Raw genomic sequence first — 17,054 nt, 5'->3', positions numbered from 1 at the left:
TGGAAAGAGCTCCGAGATGGAACGAATGCTGCGCACACTGGTGAACCAAGTGTCGGCGATGGACAGGAAATTCGGTAAAGTGGACCAGCTGGGTCTCCGGCAACAGGTAGAGGCCCAAGCTGGGCCCTCAGGGCGACCTAAGAGACTCGTGGGGCCTGCTTTGCCAAACATTACCTAAGGGGGGGATAAGGGGAAAAAAGGGAAGGGGAAGGTGGGTCCTAGCGAGGCCCCAGTCCCGATGGAGGTCTCGCTGGTCCCGGTAGCACCAGCGTCCAGCCCGGTACCCACACCTGATGGGGGATTGCCAATCCCGGTGGTTATCACACCGCTGGATGACGACCAAATGCCCCCCGAATTAGCGATTCAGTTGGCAGCTGTATTACCTTGGTTAAAGAAGGGAGCGGGGGATCCGCGGCTGTGGATGACCCAGCCGAAGAAGCTAGGCAGATTATCGAGCAGCTCAAGCAAGCAAGGGGCGCTGGGGCAGCGAATGGGCCTTCTATTTCTCCGCAGGTGGCGAACCTGGTCGCGGTCGAAAATCGGAATAAGTCGACGGACACGACTGGAGGTACAACAGAAGCCGGTAAGAGATCGCTCCCAATAATGGGGGAGGGGGCTGTACCCTCAGGGCGGGAATGCTTGGCGCAACATGTTCCTATGGCAACTAAGGAAATGGTGTGGGCTAATAAATACATAAATATGTTTTCATTGTTGACAGATAATCGTGAGTTAGAATATGCCAAGACTCAGAAGGATTTATGGCACCCCAGTGTATGGCGGGCAAAAATGGCAGAATTCAGGGTGGAAGCGTCTATGATGAACTGGATCAGGGCCTTTTCTGTTTTTGTAGCAATTATCGCTGAGCGAACACCAGAACTGTTGAGTGACCTGGCTTGCTACCAGAGCAGGATCACGGGCTTCCATGAGAAGTATGGAGGAAAAGAATGGAAAGGGTATGACATGGCATTTAGAAAAGCGAAAGAGTTTAATGAAACACTGACTTGGGATTGTTTGGATACTGTATCTTGGCATGCGCAGTTCTTGCCGGGATCGGCGGGTGGATCGGGGTCGAGCGCAAACGGCTCCAGGGCCTTTCAACAGAAACATCCTCAGCCCTTTAGACCAACCTACGGGGGGGATACTCAGCCTAGATCGGGCGGGAATGGAAATAAGCGAGGAGTATGTTGGGGTTTTAATAAGGGAACGTGTTACAGGCCGCAGGGAACGTGTAGGTTCAGGCATGCCTGCTCTGGTTGTGGTAACACCTCCCACCCCGAAACTAGCTGCCGATCCAGAGGCAATGGTACTGGAGGAAAAGGGGGTACCAAGCAGGATTGACACGGTGCCTCGGAGGTCCAAACAATCGCCCGTGGATATTCTGGCTTTGACTCCCTGGCTGAACAAATACCCTGATCATGTGTCCGCTGGGATCCTGCGAGATGGCTTCTCGTATGGCTTCAGGATCCCGGCGGGTGATTTTCGGGGGGGCCCCCTCATGTAAAAAACAACTGTCCGTTAAGCACAACCCGGCGGTGGCCGCCACAAAGATCGCAAAAGAGGTTCGCTTGGGGCGGGTTGCAGGACCGTTTAGTGATCCACCAACGGCCGATTTTGTGTGTTCCCCATTAGGGGTAGTTCCCAAAAAGGAGCCGGGAGAATACAGGCTCATTCATAATTTGTAGGCACCAAGGGGGGCTTCCGTTAATGAGGTCATTGATGCAGACATTTGCAGTGTGTGGTACGCATCTTTCGATGACGCAGTGGTAATGTTGAATCGCCTAGGCCCCGGTGCATCGTTAGCAAAATCGGATATTGAATCCGCATTTAGGTTGCTTCCGGTACATCCCCAGGATCAGCACTTGCTGGGTTTTACATTTCAGGGGAAGTACTACATGGATATGTGCATGCCGATGGGTTGTTCAATTTCGTGTGCCTATTTTGAAATGTTTAGCTCATTTCTGGAGTGGGTGTTCTCGAAGGTCACAGGGCACCAACATGTGATGCATTATCTCAATGATTTCCTGTTTCTCGGCCCAGCGGGCTCTCGGGACTGTGCACGGGCATTGCAGGATTTCTGCGTGCTCATGCGGGGTTTCGGGGTACCGTTGGCGCCAGGTAAGACGGTGGGTCCAACTACCTCCCTGGAGTTTCTGGGTATCGAACTAGACTCCGTGGAGGGTTGCTTCCGTTTGCCGGCAGAGAAGATCGCCAAATTCAGGGCCTCCCTGTTACAATGTCTTCGGAACGACAAAGTTACACTGCACCAACTACAGCAAACGGTGGGTCAGCTTAACTTTGCATTGAGGGTTATACCGATGGCTCGCCCCTTCTCCCGATCAATTGCCCAGGCCATGGTTGGCCTAAAGGAAGGGCACCACCGTACGAGGCTGTCGGCAGAGGTTCGCCAGGACATGCTCATTTGGCTGGCATTCCTGGCGGATTTCAATGGCGAGTAGTCTGGAGCAAAGCCCCGGCCTCATCAGCAGAATTAGGTTTATGGACCGATTCTGCGGGCAGTGTGGGGTTTGGCGCGATCCTTGGTAACCGATGGCCGGCCCAGAAATGGCCAGCATGGTGGGAAGCAACTGGCTTGACAAGCAACATTGGTTTCCTAGAGCTATTCCCCATCTGGGTGGTGTTGTCGGCATGGCCGGAAGAGTTCCGAAACCGCTCGGTGATATTTTGGTCTGATAACATGACCGTGGTTGAGTGCATTAACCAGCAGGCAGCACGCTGCAAGTGGATATTGCGATTGTTGAAAGAAATTGTGTTGAAATGCTTGAGACTAAATGTGCAATTCAGGGCAAAACATGTGCCGGGAGTACTGAATAATGCAGCTGATGCGCTCTCTCGTTTCAAAATGCAGGCTTTCAGGGATTGTTTACCCTCAGCGGAGCTAGTGGCAGCGCCATTTCCCGAAGCATTATGGCAAATCGGCGCCCCGGACTACAAAACCTCGTGGCAGCCAGTTTAGGGCCCAGGACAAGGAAAGCTTATGAAGGGGCGTTCCGCTCGTACTGCGCTTTTTTGGGCCCTACATGGGAGCATAGTTGGGGTCAAGAGGGGTCCTTTACCCAATTTTTAGTGGCACTTCTTGAGGAGGGCCGATCGGTGGCAACCGCCAGTCGGTATAAGACCGCCATATCATTTATGGCTCAGCTCCAGGGGATTAGGGACCCGACGGATTCCTTTATAGTCAGAAAGGCGCTGCGGGGCTGGCGGCGCCTAGAGGGTCGCAAGAATGATACCAGGCACCCGATAGGATTTGAGAGATTGACCTCCTTATTGGCTACACTAGAAGAGACATGCTCCTCACCTGGTGAGGTCGTCCTATTCCGGGCAGCATTTGTATTGGCATTCTATAGGGCCCTGCGGGTGAGCGAACTGGTGGCTGCCAACAAAAGGGATACCGAGGGGGGTCTGCGCAGGGACCACACGCAAGTGAGGGGGGATTCCCTGCTGATCACCATAGCCAGGTCTAAGACAGACCAGGAAGCCCAGGGGAGTAGCATTGTTTTGCAGCGCGCTCCGGGTAGTCCCTGTTGTCCAGTGAGGCATGTTGAGGCCTACCTAAAACAAAGGTTGGCGACGTGGGGGGGGGACCTTGCTGCGACATGCTGACAGCACCCCGTTAACAAAGTTTCAGTTCCAGAGGGTGCTGGCAATCACGATTGCAGCTGCGGGCTTGAACCCGAGTGATTTTGGGACTCATTCATTCAGAATAGGGGCCGCTACGGAAGCAACGGCTGGGGGTCTGCGGGCAGACAATGTTAAACAATTAGGCCGCTGGTCTTCGAATTGTTTCAAACAGTACGTGAGGCTGCACATGTTATAAGTTAATGAAGAAGTGCACTCACGCTTGTTGTCTTTTGTTTCGATTACAGTTTCACGAGCCTGTGACGCAGGGCGGAAATTGGGACCGGCCCAGTATCAGCTAACCACCACTTCAGGATTAAGGAATGAAAGACGAGTGGTCTGGGTCGTGGGCCACTCATACGTGAGGCGTGCCGCGGACATATTCAAGGCAGGTGATGCGATCCACACATCTGAGGAATATGGTTTCAGAGTGTCCTTCCATGGAAGGGCGGTTTGTGTATCGACCAACTGCGATGTTTTGTCGAAGAATTGTTAGGGCGGCACAGGTCACCGCCATCATTACTCATAGTACACATTGGGGGCAATGACTTGGTAAGGTTGGGCAGACAAGCTTTAATCGAGCACATACTCTCAGCAGTTAGTTGGTTAGCAAAGACGCTCCCGAGGTGCACAAAAGCTTGGTCACACATGATTCCGAGGAGGGTATGGAGGGGTGGATTGTCCACGACAGCGTTGAACCATTCGGTAAAGAGGGTCAACAATAAAATGGAGATATTGTTTCGCTCTGCTCATCTTCAAAGCATACCGCATGGGTGCATCTGGGGGGACCACTGTTATTCAAGTGATGGGGTACACCTGTCCAGGGTGGGGAATGACTTATTGATAGGAGACATGATAGCTTGGCTAGTGGGATTGAGGAGACATGACCTATAGGAGGTGTGGGGGGCCAGGTAGTCGGTCAACTATCTGGCCTGTGGCGGTAAGGTCATGATCGGTGAGCAGTGATTTCAAGGTCCCTAGTGGATTGCCCACCCATTTAGGATGGGAGCACCCAGAGGGAGGCGGCCATTGGCCCCTCCCACAGGGGGGGCGGCACCCATTACGGATGGGTCGCCCAGGGGTGACGGCCATAGGCCCCTCCCAGGGGGAGACGGCTATATGCCCCTCCCACGAATTTCCCAGGGGCCGGACTACCGCTCCGGCGGAAGAGAGTGCTGTCCTTCTTACGGATACCCCGCACGGGAACCCGGACGACCTTAAGATGGCGTCGAGTGAAAGGGGGCCCCCATGACAAGGGAAGTTACAGTTGGCTACGAGGGTAAAGCCCTCTGCGCATGCGCCACTCAAACGTGAGGGCGGGAATTTGGTGATAGGGATCTGACACCGTTTAAGACCTTGCCGTTGGCCCCTAACGATAGGATGTACAAAATTCCTATGCAAATGCATTATGTCATGATGTTAGACTCGGTTAGGAAAAATCTTTGTATTAGAGATTTGTTAAGGTTAGCCTGGATACCTGTCTTCATCAAGTGTAATGAAAGTTGAATTTTGTACATGATACATGAAACGTTTTAATTTAAAGTTTTTAAATTTTGTTTCATATTTTAATAAATACGGTCGGGGGGTCGTGAGGCCCCCCTGCCTTCCAAAAAGTTCAAACTGTGTCTGTCTCCTACCATTGGGATTGGTGGTGGAAGGGGTGGTGGGCATCCCTGACCATATGGAAAGGGGAGACCTCTCGGTCACCCCGAACGTATGGCTGGGTGCCCCGATCCCCCGGGAAACCTTTGCGGGCGGGGGGCGTGTCCCGGCCGGTATGCCCATAGTGGCGTGGTTGGAGCACGCCCCTGCCGCCGAAAAGGGTTGTCCTAACACTCGCCCGGAAGTCCGTGCACTTTTGGGTGGGATGGGGATGCTGCCCCGCCTTCCCGCTGCAAGATAAAAAGCGCGGGAATCCTGGCAGGCGTCCTCTTGTTCCTGCACTCTGAAGGCTGCACCACTCGTCGCTCGTGAGCCCTCAAGGGAACAAGCTGCCGTTTTTGACCCACCCACCAGCCCCTACTGCAGAAGTTTGGGAGTGAACTAAGTTCTAATTTGCAAGCTGATTGTAATGTATAAACGTCTTGTTAGAATTGTTTCTCTAACCTACAATTGATGCCATAAATGTGAACTCAACTGAATACATGCCTATAGGCCTTTTTTCCCTGTGTAGAAATGTAATGAATTATATGCAATAAAAGCGTTCTCTGTTATAGGACCTTTTTTCCTTTGTAGCAATGTTATAGTTTATTGGATATATCTAGCTGTAATTTGAGTTAAGCATAGGTTTTTTCTCCCTAGTAGGTAACTAATTGTTGTATTTATTTAGTCTTCGGTCGGGCGGTAAGGTCATGATCGGTGAGCAGTGATTTCAAGGTCCCTAGTGGGGGCGCCACCAATTATGGATGGGAGCGCCTGGGGGGAGGCGGCCATTGGCCCCTCCCACGGGGGCGGCACCCATTACGGGTGGTCGCCCAAGGGGAGACGGCCATAGGCCCCTCCCAGGGGGAGACGGCAATATGCCCCTCCCACGAATTTCCCGGGGGCCGGATATCCGCTCCGGCGGAAGAGAGTGCGGGGAAAGGTGGGGAGTCCACGCTGTCCTTCTTACGGATACCCCGCACGGGAACTCGGACGACCTTAAGATGGCGTCGAGTGAAAGGGGGCCCCCATGACAAGGGAAGTTACAGTTGGCTACGAGGGTAAAGCCCTCTGCGCATGCGCCACTCAAACGTGAGGGCGGGAATTTGGTGATAGGGATCTGACTCCGGTGAAGACCTTGCCATTGGCCCCTAACAATAGGATGTACAAAATTCTTATGCAAATGCATTATGTCATGATGTTAGACTCGGTTAGGAAAAATCTTTGTATTAGAGATTTGTTAAGGTTAGCCTGGATACCTGTCTTCATCAAGTGTAATGAAAGTTGAATTTTGTACATGATACATGAAACGTTTTAATTTAAAGTTTTTAAATTTTGTTTCATATTTTAATAAATACGGTCGGGGGGTCGTGAGGCCCCCCTGCCTTCCAAAAAATTCAAACTGTGTCTGTCTCCTACCATTGGGATTGGTGGTGGAAGGGGTGGCGGGCATCCCTGACCATATTTGCAAACAACCTACCAATCTCCCTCCTTGAGTACTCAGCCAAGCTCCTAGAAAAATCCATCAATAGACGCCTTACCAACTACCTCACCAACCACCAGCTCCTCAAAAGCACCTAAACGGGATGTAGACCCTACCACAGCACGGAGACAGTCCACCTCACAGCAACAGATGACTTCCAGAGGATCCTAAACACAGGAGAAACCACAGACCTAACCCTAACAGACCTCTCAGCGGCCTGCAAAGCAATCTCCCACCATATCCTGATCAGATGACAGTACAAGACTGGTGTTCAAGGACCCACCCTCCAATGGATCTGCTCCATCCTACCTAGGAGAACCTTACTCCTCAGAAGCTCATGGACTCATCTGTGGAGTGTCTCAAGGTTACTGTCCCTCAGCCCCAAAATCTTCAGCATCTACTGACTCTAGTGGCCTACATCATCCGCGCTCATGACGTAACAATCTTATCCTACGCTGAGGCACAAAACTGATACTCTCCCTGTCGGACAAATCCACCATAATAAGTAATATCTTTATCATCTGCGTGATTGACATGGCCACCTAGGCCATATTACATTCAGGGCGTACTGTCCTTGTTTGCACCATGAAGCAAACAGGGACAGTGCGCCCTATTACAATGAGTGTTCTGCTACCAGGGCAACCATGACCTCGCACTGCCATGGGAGCAGCCCAATCTGTGAACTACGCTTCCGTAGGAGCGGCTGATTCCAAGCCACTCCATGTTTCTCTGTGCTGGCATCAATCTGCCTGTAGCTTTAAAGAGAGGTTTGGGCCTGCACCCACCTGCAGGAGTATGTCTGAGGGGTCCATGGGACCCCCTTTCTCCCCTCCAGGTGGCTTCCGCCAGGGGGTGCACCGACATTGCACCATCTTTTTGGGTTGCACTTTCAGTGCGCCTCCAAAGAGCATGCTTGACGTGCGTATGTAAGAAGGTGTGGACAGAGAGGCAAAGTGATTTCCTCATTTGCATGGGACCACACCCCCATGCAAATGATGGCACACCCTCTGAAAACCAGCGGAAGATATTGTTTCTTCAGCTATCTGGTTTGAAGCGAAAGCACTATCAGTTTTAAAGAAGGGGCCCCACAAATGTCTGTGGCACCTTCTGGAATACCCAAGGGTACAAAAGGTAAGTGCACATTCCTGTTGCAACCCTTGGGCACTATATGTAATGTGTCCCCTGGTTGAAGTCCAACTGTCTTAAGCTAAACACTGATACGACAGAAGTGGTGATATTCGAAAAGGATGCTTCGCTGTAGGACTACACCTGGTGCCCTACAGACCGTAGACAAACTCTCACCCCCACCAAACAGGCAATAAACCTCAGAATCATTATTAACAATATACTGGACATTTCTCCACAGGTCAACACAGTCACAGTGACCAGTTTCCACACTGAGGATGCTAATAACGATATACAAGAAGCTACCACACAGCACCAGAAAAAAACTGTCATAGAAGCACTAATAACCAGCAGTCTAGATTATGGCATCTGCTTCTATGTAGCAATCGTCAAGCAACGCATGAAGAGATTACAGACCATCCAGATTTCCTCTGCCAGACTTGTCCTCAATCTTCTACGCAGGTCACACATCACACCACAATTACAGGAGTCCCACTGGCTCCTGATGCACAAGTGCCCACAATTCAAATACCTCACCACATATATAAAGCAATGAACAACTCAGGCCCGGCCTACCAAACCACCGCATACATTCCACCAACCCTCTAACGACTCTGCTCAGTTGGACCCTTACTAGCATGGGTTCAATGCTTCCGTAGAAGCAGATCCAATGGTCGAGGCTTCTCATACATCACATCTAAAGCATGAAACTGCCTCTTTCTCCACATCAGAGCCTCCTCTTCTTTTCTTGACTTGCACAAGAAGTTGACAACTTGTCTCTTTTTGTAACTCCCCTACCGGGACTAGTCATACACACATATGAAGTGATAGGATACGCCCACGGTTATAGTGCGCTATACAAACACATATAACATAACACATATTTTTGGCAAAAATAATGTATACTGATGTATTGTTTTTTTTGAGGTGCAAAAAATGACACCTTGATTCCGAGCAAATTGGAATCTGTGCCTGTGATGTAAATAACACCAATGCAAGTGGATTGCAACGCTGACAAAATGAAAAGTTGTCACAGAGGAGGTTATATGTCAGAATATCCATTACAGAAATATTGACCTACATAATTTCATGATGTAAGGACTGAGAACCAAAATATCGTGAAGGTAATGATATATAGGTAAGCATGTAATTCATTTTTTTACTCCATCTCCACATAACTGGAAGATACATATTGTCAAGGCAAATATATAAACCAACACTTAGCTATATATACTTAACTTCACAATATTTTGGTAGTGGATTTTTTGGCCATCATATTTTTGCAAGACGGTAATTTGTCTTTGAAAGTCTGAAAGCAAACTGGTAGAGATAGGCTGTGATTGTGGGAGAAGTCATTGGCATTAGGAATATTTTGTTCAATACCCACATCACACCATAGCAGCATCGCTCCCACTTCCCACAGAACACTTCAGATCAGATATATTAAAAAAGGTGCACTATCTAGTGTAGCAACCAAAACCGTTGCACAAGGAGGAAGACACTGCAGACCATATCCACAACTATATGATGCTGCTGTTGTCATTCCCTGCATTGGTGTCCCAACAGGCTGCCTAATGCCAAGCACACACCCTGGCACCTTAGTGAAAAGGTGTGTGTGTGTGATGCTTAGGAGGCTGTGTAGTGGAAAGGAGTCCTTTCAGTTCAAAACACAGGGCCTCATTTATGAGGCTGTGCGTCACTTTCACGCAGCGATGCGTCACTTTTCATAAATGAGGCCCACAGTGCTTAGACTAACTTTAAATATTTACCCACATTGTAAGTGTGCTGTACAGTGAACTACACATGCTTTGCTAGAAAAGGAAGGAGAAATGTTTTAATTAGTTCCTGCCTCAAGAAGCTGGATTTTTTGGCACAAAGTCCTGTCTACCATTGTTGATAGATGGGCTTTCCATCAAATACTATGGTTGGTTGCATGGGACCCCTCCCTCCAATCTACCACCCATGCATCCTAGGGGCAAAGTAACGCAAATCAGTCAATGCATTATTCACATTACTTTACTGACTACTTTTTAGTACAAAACCAATTTCGTACTGGAAGGTAAATAGCTCATGAACAGCTTGTGCCGGTTTGCATCACTTTTTGTGGCTTTGCTCCAACTCAAAGTGTTTGTAAATCTGCCCTTACGTCTTTCAGTGAGCACTGGTGTTGTAAGCAAGGCAAGCATACAAGGGTCACAACACATAAAAAAAATTCTCATGGAGGATAGCTGTGGTGGTAGAAATCAACTTCTCTAAATCAAGTTTTTTCGTTCCCTGGCAACTTCTTTCCAACCCCAAACACACCTTTAACCCTTTCCGTGCTGATGACCGAACCGCACCGTCATCAGCCGAGGTGGCGCTGTGCTGATGATGGAGCGGTTCCATCATGGCCCACCCGACGCGCTTGCGCTGGGCGTTCCATTGAGCGGGGGGGGCCATGACGGAACCGCTCCGTCATGAGCACAGCTCAACCGCGGCTGGTGACGGAGTGGTTCCGTCACCAGCATGTGCGCGCCGCGCGCCCCCCGACCCCTTAGCGCTGCGGCAGAATAGCCGCCGCAGCGAAGGTGTTAATATTGTTGCTGTACTCTGCTGTTGTAAATAATACAGATGCATGTGGGTCACACAATCCAAAGAGATAAAGTTTGCAAGAGGTGTGCTGTGATAGTGGTAGCAGTCATGTGTATCAGAAATGTTTACTCTCCTACTCACTTCATGCAATTGTAAATTCCCCCCGTGGTGGGAGAAGTCATTTGCATCATAAAGGTTTTCTGTAATACTCACTTCATACCCACTTTACATCTCTCCAACCCCTACAGAGCTTTCACTCATTTAGCTACTCCTAAGATGCTGCAAGTAAGCCAAGTGTATATTGGTCACAGCACTCAAAAAAATGAACTATCATATTTACAAGGGGATATCGCCATCAGAACAACACTTTTATTGATGTTTTGGTCAGCCACGGTCGCTACAGGTAAGAGTGGTGGGGCCAGCTGTGGGGGTTTTCGAGAGACAACCACAAGGGAAAATTAGATAAATAATTCATTTTCCCTCGTGGTCGTCTCTCGAAATACCCCCTATCCAGCCTCACTGCTCCACCGCTCTTACCTGCAGCAGCTGCGGCTGGTTTTGGTGGCAATATCCAATTCTCCTTATTAACTAAGCAGCGTTAAGCCACTTAACGTGGCTTGATACCACCTTGTAAATAAGGCCTCTTTTCACGCTTCACTTAGGGGCTTATTTACAAGACTCTTGCACCGCCGGTGGCTCCCTTTTTCCCATGTTAAAAGTGAGGCACCTGCGGCACAAGTGGCTTGTAAATAAGCCCTTTGGCATGAAAGGGGCATGCAATGAGTGTTGCAGTGGGAATTCTGCCACAACAGTCATTGCTTTTTGATGCCACCCCATATTTAAAAGGATGGGCCAGCGCCGAAAACTAAGTCCAGGTAAAACCTGGTCTTGGGTTGGCGATATGAGAAGAAATGCTTTACACAAAGGGCCTAAGTTTTTGTCCTAAGTTTGTCTTAAGATAGAGTTAAGACGGACTTAAGACAAAATCCTAACTTAAGTCTGTCTTAAGGCTGTCTTAAGACAAACTTAAGACAAAATCCTAACTTCTGTGAATACCAAAAGTAGTACGTTTTGGATTTTGTCTTAAGTTAGTTCTGTGAATCGGCTCCACAGAAACAGCAATTCGCCTTTCAAGATTGTTTATGTGCAGGAAGGTGTGTCTTCCTGCACATAAACAATTGTCCCTGCAGGGCAGCCACCGTTGCAACAAGGCGTAAGGGTGCTTGCACTGGCGCTGGGCAGCTTTTTTATCCCCAGTGGAAATGCAGGCTGCGCTGTATTTTTGTAAATACAACGCATCCCTGCATTACATTTTTTTACATTTTGGCGTAACACTGTACTCCGTCATTTTATTGAAATATCCATTCTAAGTTTATCATTGGGGAGTGGTGTGATGGTGAAAGAAGTCAGCTTTAATACCCGTCTAAGGTGCTAGTAACATCTGCCAAGCATTACTCCAAGTGTTACCTGTGAGCATGGTTGAGGGCCAGGTCAGGTCTCCTCATCCGCAGGTAGCAGGCCACAAGCTTTGTTTCAATGAAGCTGGCAACACTTGAGATGTCTTCTGCAGATGCTTCAAATGGTCTTCCTAGAGCTGCACCCTTACTGCAAAGCTTCACAACACACAAAAAAATAGGTTTCAGGTTTCTTTATGGAATACTCGGATGGCAAGTAAAACAGTTAACACAATTTTCAGAATAAAAGAAGAAACAATGTCAATAATTAAAACCCAGTTGGCTTGCACCTACCTTAATGATCACAGTTGAGGAAATTTGTCTCTCCTGGCATGATATATTGGCTGCCTAGCTTTTGGCTTTATTTAAACTGTATGTGTCAGGTTATGTGAGATAGGTACATCCTTTTCTCCTGCAGTGTGACTAGTTGGCCTGATTTCTTTAATTTCTAGCCATAATTCATTCTTTCCATTATTTTTACACACAGGCGACTTAAAAGAACAAGGTGAGGATTTGCTTTAATGCGGCCACCAAGGGATTTGGGGATATTCCATGTTTTAATTCTGCATTTGGAGAAATTCAAGAACACAACAGTAATGATATATAAGAAGTGTCTGCCATCCAAAACTACACCATACTGAAAAAGTAAATAAAATACCCCAAGTCAGCTGCATATTGCCATATAGTTTGTGATGGGAAAATGCTGGAAACAGCTGGCAATGACAAGTTGCAAGGAAAATTGCAAGCGATCATAGTGTTAAGCTAAGGGCGTAGAGCAAAGAGTTTTGATGTCACTGAGCTCCTTCAGTGCCCAACAATCTTACCACAAAGTTACCCTGGCTTCTGTTAGGAATCCCTGGCATACTGTTAGGCCCTCATTACGATGAACCAGTAAATTGGGGTTTCCGCATAATCTTGTTAGGGACCAGCGGGGTAGTGCGTGGGTTGCCAGCGCCCGGGGCGGACCGTAAGCACTTCCTGAGTCTCTTCCACAAGTCCAGTATTGGGACCCTTACCCCCAAGCACATCTGTTAGATTTTAAGAAAGTTTAAAAATGTTGTTCCCCTAAGAATATTGGCGATGGGGGCAACCGCCGACTCTAGGCCACTGGTGGGGACAGCAATTATATATATGTGTGAGTTCAGCCTACACGGCTGGCAAGAGTGCCCACAGGGCATGACAAAGAAATGCAATTGCGTTTATGCTGCTTTTTCTTGTCATGGTTTGGTTTCCTTGTATTTATTCCTTGTATTTATTCCTTTCAAATTAAAAATCCAAAATTATTTAAAGCAAGGAAGAAGGTAATAGGGGGTAAAAATAACAGATGTGCTGCAAAAAGAGACACATTAGGCCCCAAAACTAGGTACTGGATGCCGGCAGTGCTGATGAAGGAGCTCTTGAAGTCTCTTCTTTAACAAAGAACATTGGTGAAAAAAAGAGGAAAAACACTTTATTCATTCAGAAAAAGGCTTAAAAAATATAGAACTAAAATCATGTAGATTTACATGAATGCCCTCTGTACAGATTTAGATAGAGAATACCATGTGTAAGTCACTCTTGTGACAGAAGTAAAAAGGAATGGATAAACATGGCTTCTAAATCTTCTCCAATTATGCTTGGTTCTCCCATTATCAGTACAATTCCTTGATTTATGGAAGGATTAGTAGTGGCCAAAAAAATCTCAATTTACTTGGGATTTGCAAAGAAATGTGTGCTTGGTATACAACCACTCTAGTAGTCAAAAAGCAAGTAACTTCCCACTTCTTGGCAACCATTTGCACAGTGGATGTTCTCTATCAGCTGCAACTTCCACTCTAGGCATTTTTGGTAGCAGACCACACTCTCCCAGAGTCACCAAGAGACACTAGTTTAACATTAAAACTTTTGTCTATCTAAGGGAGGGGGTTACACTTCCTTTACTTTGCGAATATCGGAAAGCGGAGATGGAGCTCGGCTCTCCATTCCATCCTACAATCACTGTATTTGCAGATAGTCATACACTTTTTTAGAATAAATCCTGTCTCTTTAATATTGATGAGGACCTTTTCCCTGCCTTGGGCTGAGAAATTTGGTACAGAGCAAAGATTTTCCCAGGATGCACTACTCACACACAGGGTGATTCACAAAGGTAAACTTAGACCTAAAGTCTGGGGGCCCGATTCACAAAAGTAAACTTAGACCTGAAGTCTGATGGCCCAATGTACAAATTTAAACTTGGACCCAAAATGTAAGTGCCCAATTCACAAAGGCAAACTCAGACTTGAAGTCTAGGGGACCGATTCACAAAGGTAGACTTGGACCTAAAGTCTAAGGGCCGGATGCACAAATTTAAACTTAGACCCAAAGTCTAAGGACCCAATTGACAAAGGTAAACTTAGACTTCAAGTCTATTTTTACCTTTGTGAATTGGGCCCAAATTGTGTAAACACAGCACTCCAATGCCACTTGGAGAACACACATGGAGGGCTGAAGCTGTGAATCTCAGGGGTAACTTGTGAACTTACATCATGCTAGAAATGACTACCCCTAATGCAATACCTCAAGTGCTGTTCTGAATCTCCCTGCTGCTACGGCATACTTCTTCTGCCTGTAACAAGTGCTTGCATCCTTCAAAGACATCTGGAGCCATTTGTCTGTCTGTGGTCGAAGGTTGGAATTGGAAGCGCCCGTTAGGTCCACAATTTCTCCATCTTCAAGCGTTTGTAGCTCGCTGGTTGATGCTAAAGACTTCTCAAATTCATAGGCGATTTCCTGCTCATCCACATAGACCAACCTTGTCTCTACATCCATGATGCTTTTCAGTGGAATGCGCGGCAGGGGCACAGTCGCTAACTGATAGTCAATTTCTAACATTCTAGGATCCTTCCTTGTGCAAAACATCTCTTCGATGTCACACTTCCGCTTAATGCTCAATCTCTGTAAATCTGTGCTTTGCTTTTCCTTTAAAATGTTTACTTGTTTAGCTCTGTCCACCAACATTTCTTCCAGTGGTCCATCGCAGGATCTGAAGATCCCCTGTGCAGTTACAGGGATGCCTATATAACTTTCATGGGTGATGTTTGCATTATTGCTTGAATTTGCTCGCTGGGACACGCCATGCGGGCTTGCACTGTTCACACCACTGTCACAGTGTTGACTTCTTGACTCCATGCCGCCCAAGTACCTAAAATAAATATATAAATGTCATAGCCGAATTAGAGAAAAAGCCAGGAAGCCACACTAGTAGGTACATGTGAAGCCCGGATCTAAATTGTTAACAATGGGACATTTTCAACCGAGTCCATCACTTTTCAGAATACTCCAAAATAGGACATTGCTAGAGACTGACTTCCATTTGTTGCTACATTAGGGGGCAAGAAATTGTCTAGAGGGTGACTTTTTCTATTTTTTTGTTGGTGTGTGCCAATTTACACTTCAGGTACAAACCACCACTTTGGTACATCTTTGTAATGGTAAAAAATTAGTCTTCATTTTTGTCCCCACCGACCAGTGCTGCCTTCCAGTTACAAAAATACATGATCACATTTTGGCAGTGTTGAAAACACAATATGATACAATAAAATTTGGCACAATAAATGACATAAAACATATAACAAATACATAAATAAATATTATGGCACAAACCAGCACAAACTTGAGCAAAACAAATCAGACTGTCAACAATATGTGGTAAGGTGACAAATAGCATCTTCTTACAAACTAGCTCAGAGCAAAACAAAAATAGCACAGCCCAGAGCAGTTTATGTAACCAGTCTTCCAGGCCAGAATTGCACTCATCACTTTATCAGGACCAATGCTAGGATTTAGGGTGCTTTAGTAAAGCTACATTTTGCCACCAAACCCCTCGGACATGGGGCCAAAATAAATTCTCCTAGATAAATCAGGTTAGATATATGTGGAGTTAAGAAAAATACATTGATGTCGACCTGTGTTAGTCGATGCTATGGCTGCAATAGTTTTGAAAGTAAGTGTTATGGTGCTTAACACCTTAGATGCCGCGCAAATATCCCTCCCCAGTGCTGCGCTGTCCATTGGAACTAGTGCTGAATGGACGTCCAATGGTCGTGCGCAGCACTGGGGAGGTAGTGCTGCCGTCGGCCAACGCCCCGACGCAGCACTTAAGAGGTTAACAGAGTATGTTCTTGTAGAATATCAAAACCTTTTTATTTTCAGGCTAGTAAACCACCAAATAGTGGTTGTTCGAATAGTAACATTCATACATACTTTATTATCACTTCTTTACTAGTTGAAAAGTATATATTCTGAGAGATAGAGATTGTGAAGTGGTGTATGCAAAGTTATTCATCAGTATTAACATTATTACATATAATTAAATATGTCTATGAATTACTACCAGATTAAAAATCTATACTAAGTATGCTATTTTTAGTTTTTCTTGATAAATATTATTTATAAACAGCCACTCGTACAACTTTTCTTATCTTGCTGAGTTAGCCTACTTACTCTTAAATTATAAATGTGGTTGTTACTGCCATTGCTAAAGTTACGGTTTTGGCTAATCTCAGCTAATAGACTCATTTATTTTATTTTATTTTAATAGCGAATTTAGAATAAAACTTGAACTAGGTCCCAGAAAGTTGGAGAGTGCTGTGCTGTGGCAGGTAGGTTGACATTCAAAACATACATAGTGTAATGTATTACTTACCTGGTGCCTGATCACTTCGTGAAACATTTGTTACCTGTTGGTGCTCTTTGGTATTAGAATTCGATGCTCCTTTTATTGATAGAAACAATTCATAATTTATTTCAGTGTTTCAGCATGTCATTCCCACTTTTTTATAATTGCACCACTTATTTTCCATTGTAATCTTTTTACTCAACATGTGCAGAGTTCATTTTTAGGTTTCACCTGCTGAAATCTTTTGTATTCAATATATCTTAAAAACTGGCTCTCATCAGTTCCCACAGTGAAATTACTGTGTCCATTCGGTTTTGTGCGGATTCTTTTTCTGTTAACTTCCTCTGCCTGACGCATTTACAATACTTCTACTAAAGCTGTTCACACTGTTTAAGCTCCTTTCACTGTCAAGATAAGATGTCTTCCCACAGAAAAGGCAGACAGCTTCTAACAGTATGCTGGAATGCTTGCTTTTTATTTCTAAGTTGTGTAAAGCAGATGCATT

At 46.5% G+C, this 17,054-nt stretch overlaps 1 protein-coding gene across 1 annotated transcript in view; it reads right to left on the bottom strand.

Annotated features, from left to right (window-relative positions):
* Positions 1-17,054, bottom strand: part of SPATA16 (spermatogenesis associated 16) — a 479,311-nt gene that overhangs the window by 380,218 nt on the left and 82,039 nt on the right. The window contains exons 2-3 of the mRNA XM_086942587.1: positions 14,449-15,073; positions 11,924-12,069 (exon numbers count right to left, since the gene is read on the bottom strand). Coding sequence (XP_086798713.1) covers positions 11,924-12,069; positions 14,449-15,073 — 771 coding nt within the window. The remainder of the gene's footprint in view (positions 1-11,923; positions 12,070-14,448; positions 15,074-17,054) is intronic.

This window comes from Lissotriton vulgaris, chromosome 11, assembly GCF_964263255.1.
Source record: "Lissotriton vulgaris chromosome 11, aLisVul1.2, whole genome shotgun sequence".
NCBI classification, from domain to species: domain Eukaryota; kingdom Metazoa; phylum Chordata; class Amphibia; order Caudata; family Salamandridae; genus Lissotriton; species Lissotriton vulgaris.
The sequence above is the reverse complement of the archived record's forward strand: the minus strand, read 5'-3'. Positions and strand labels throughout refer to the sequence as shown.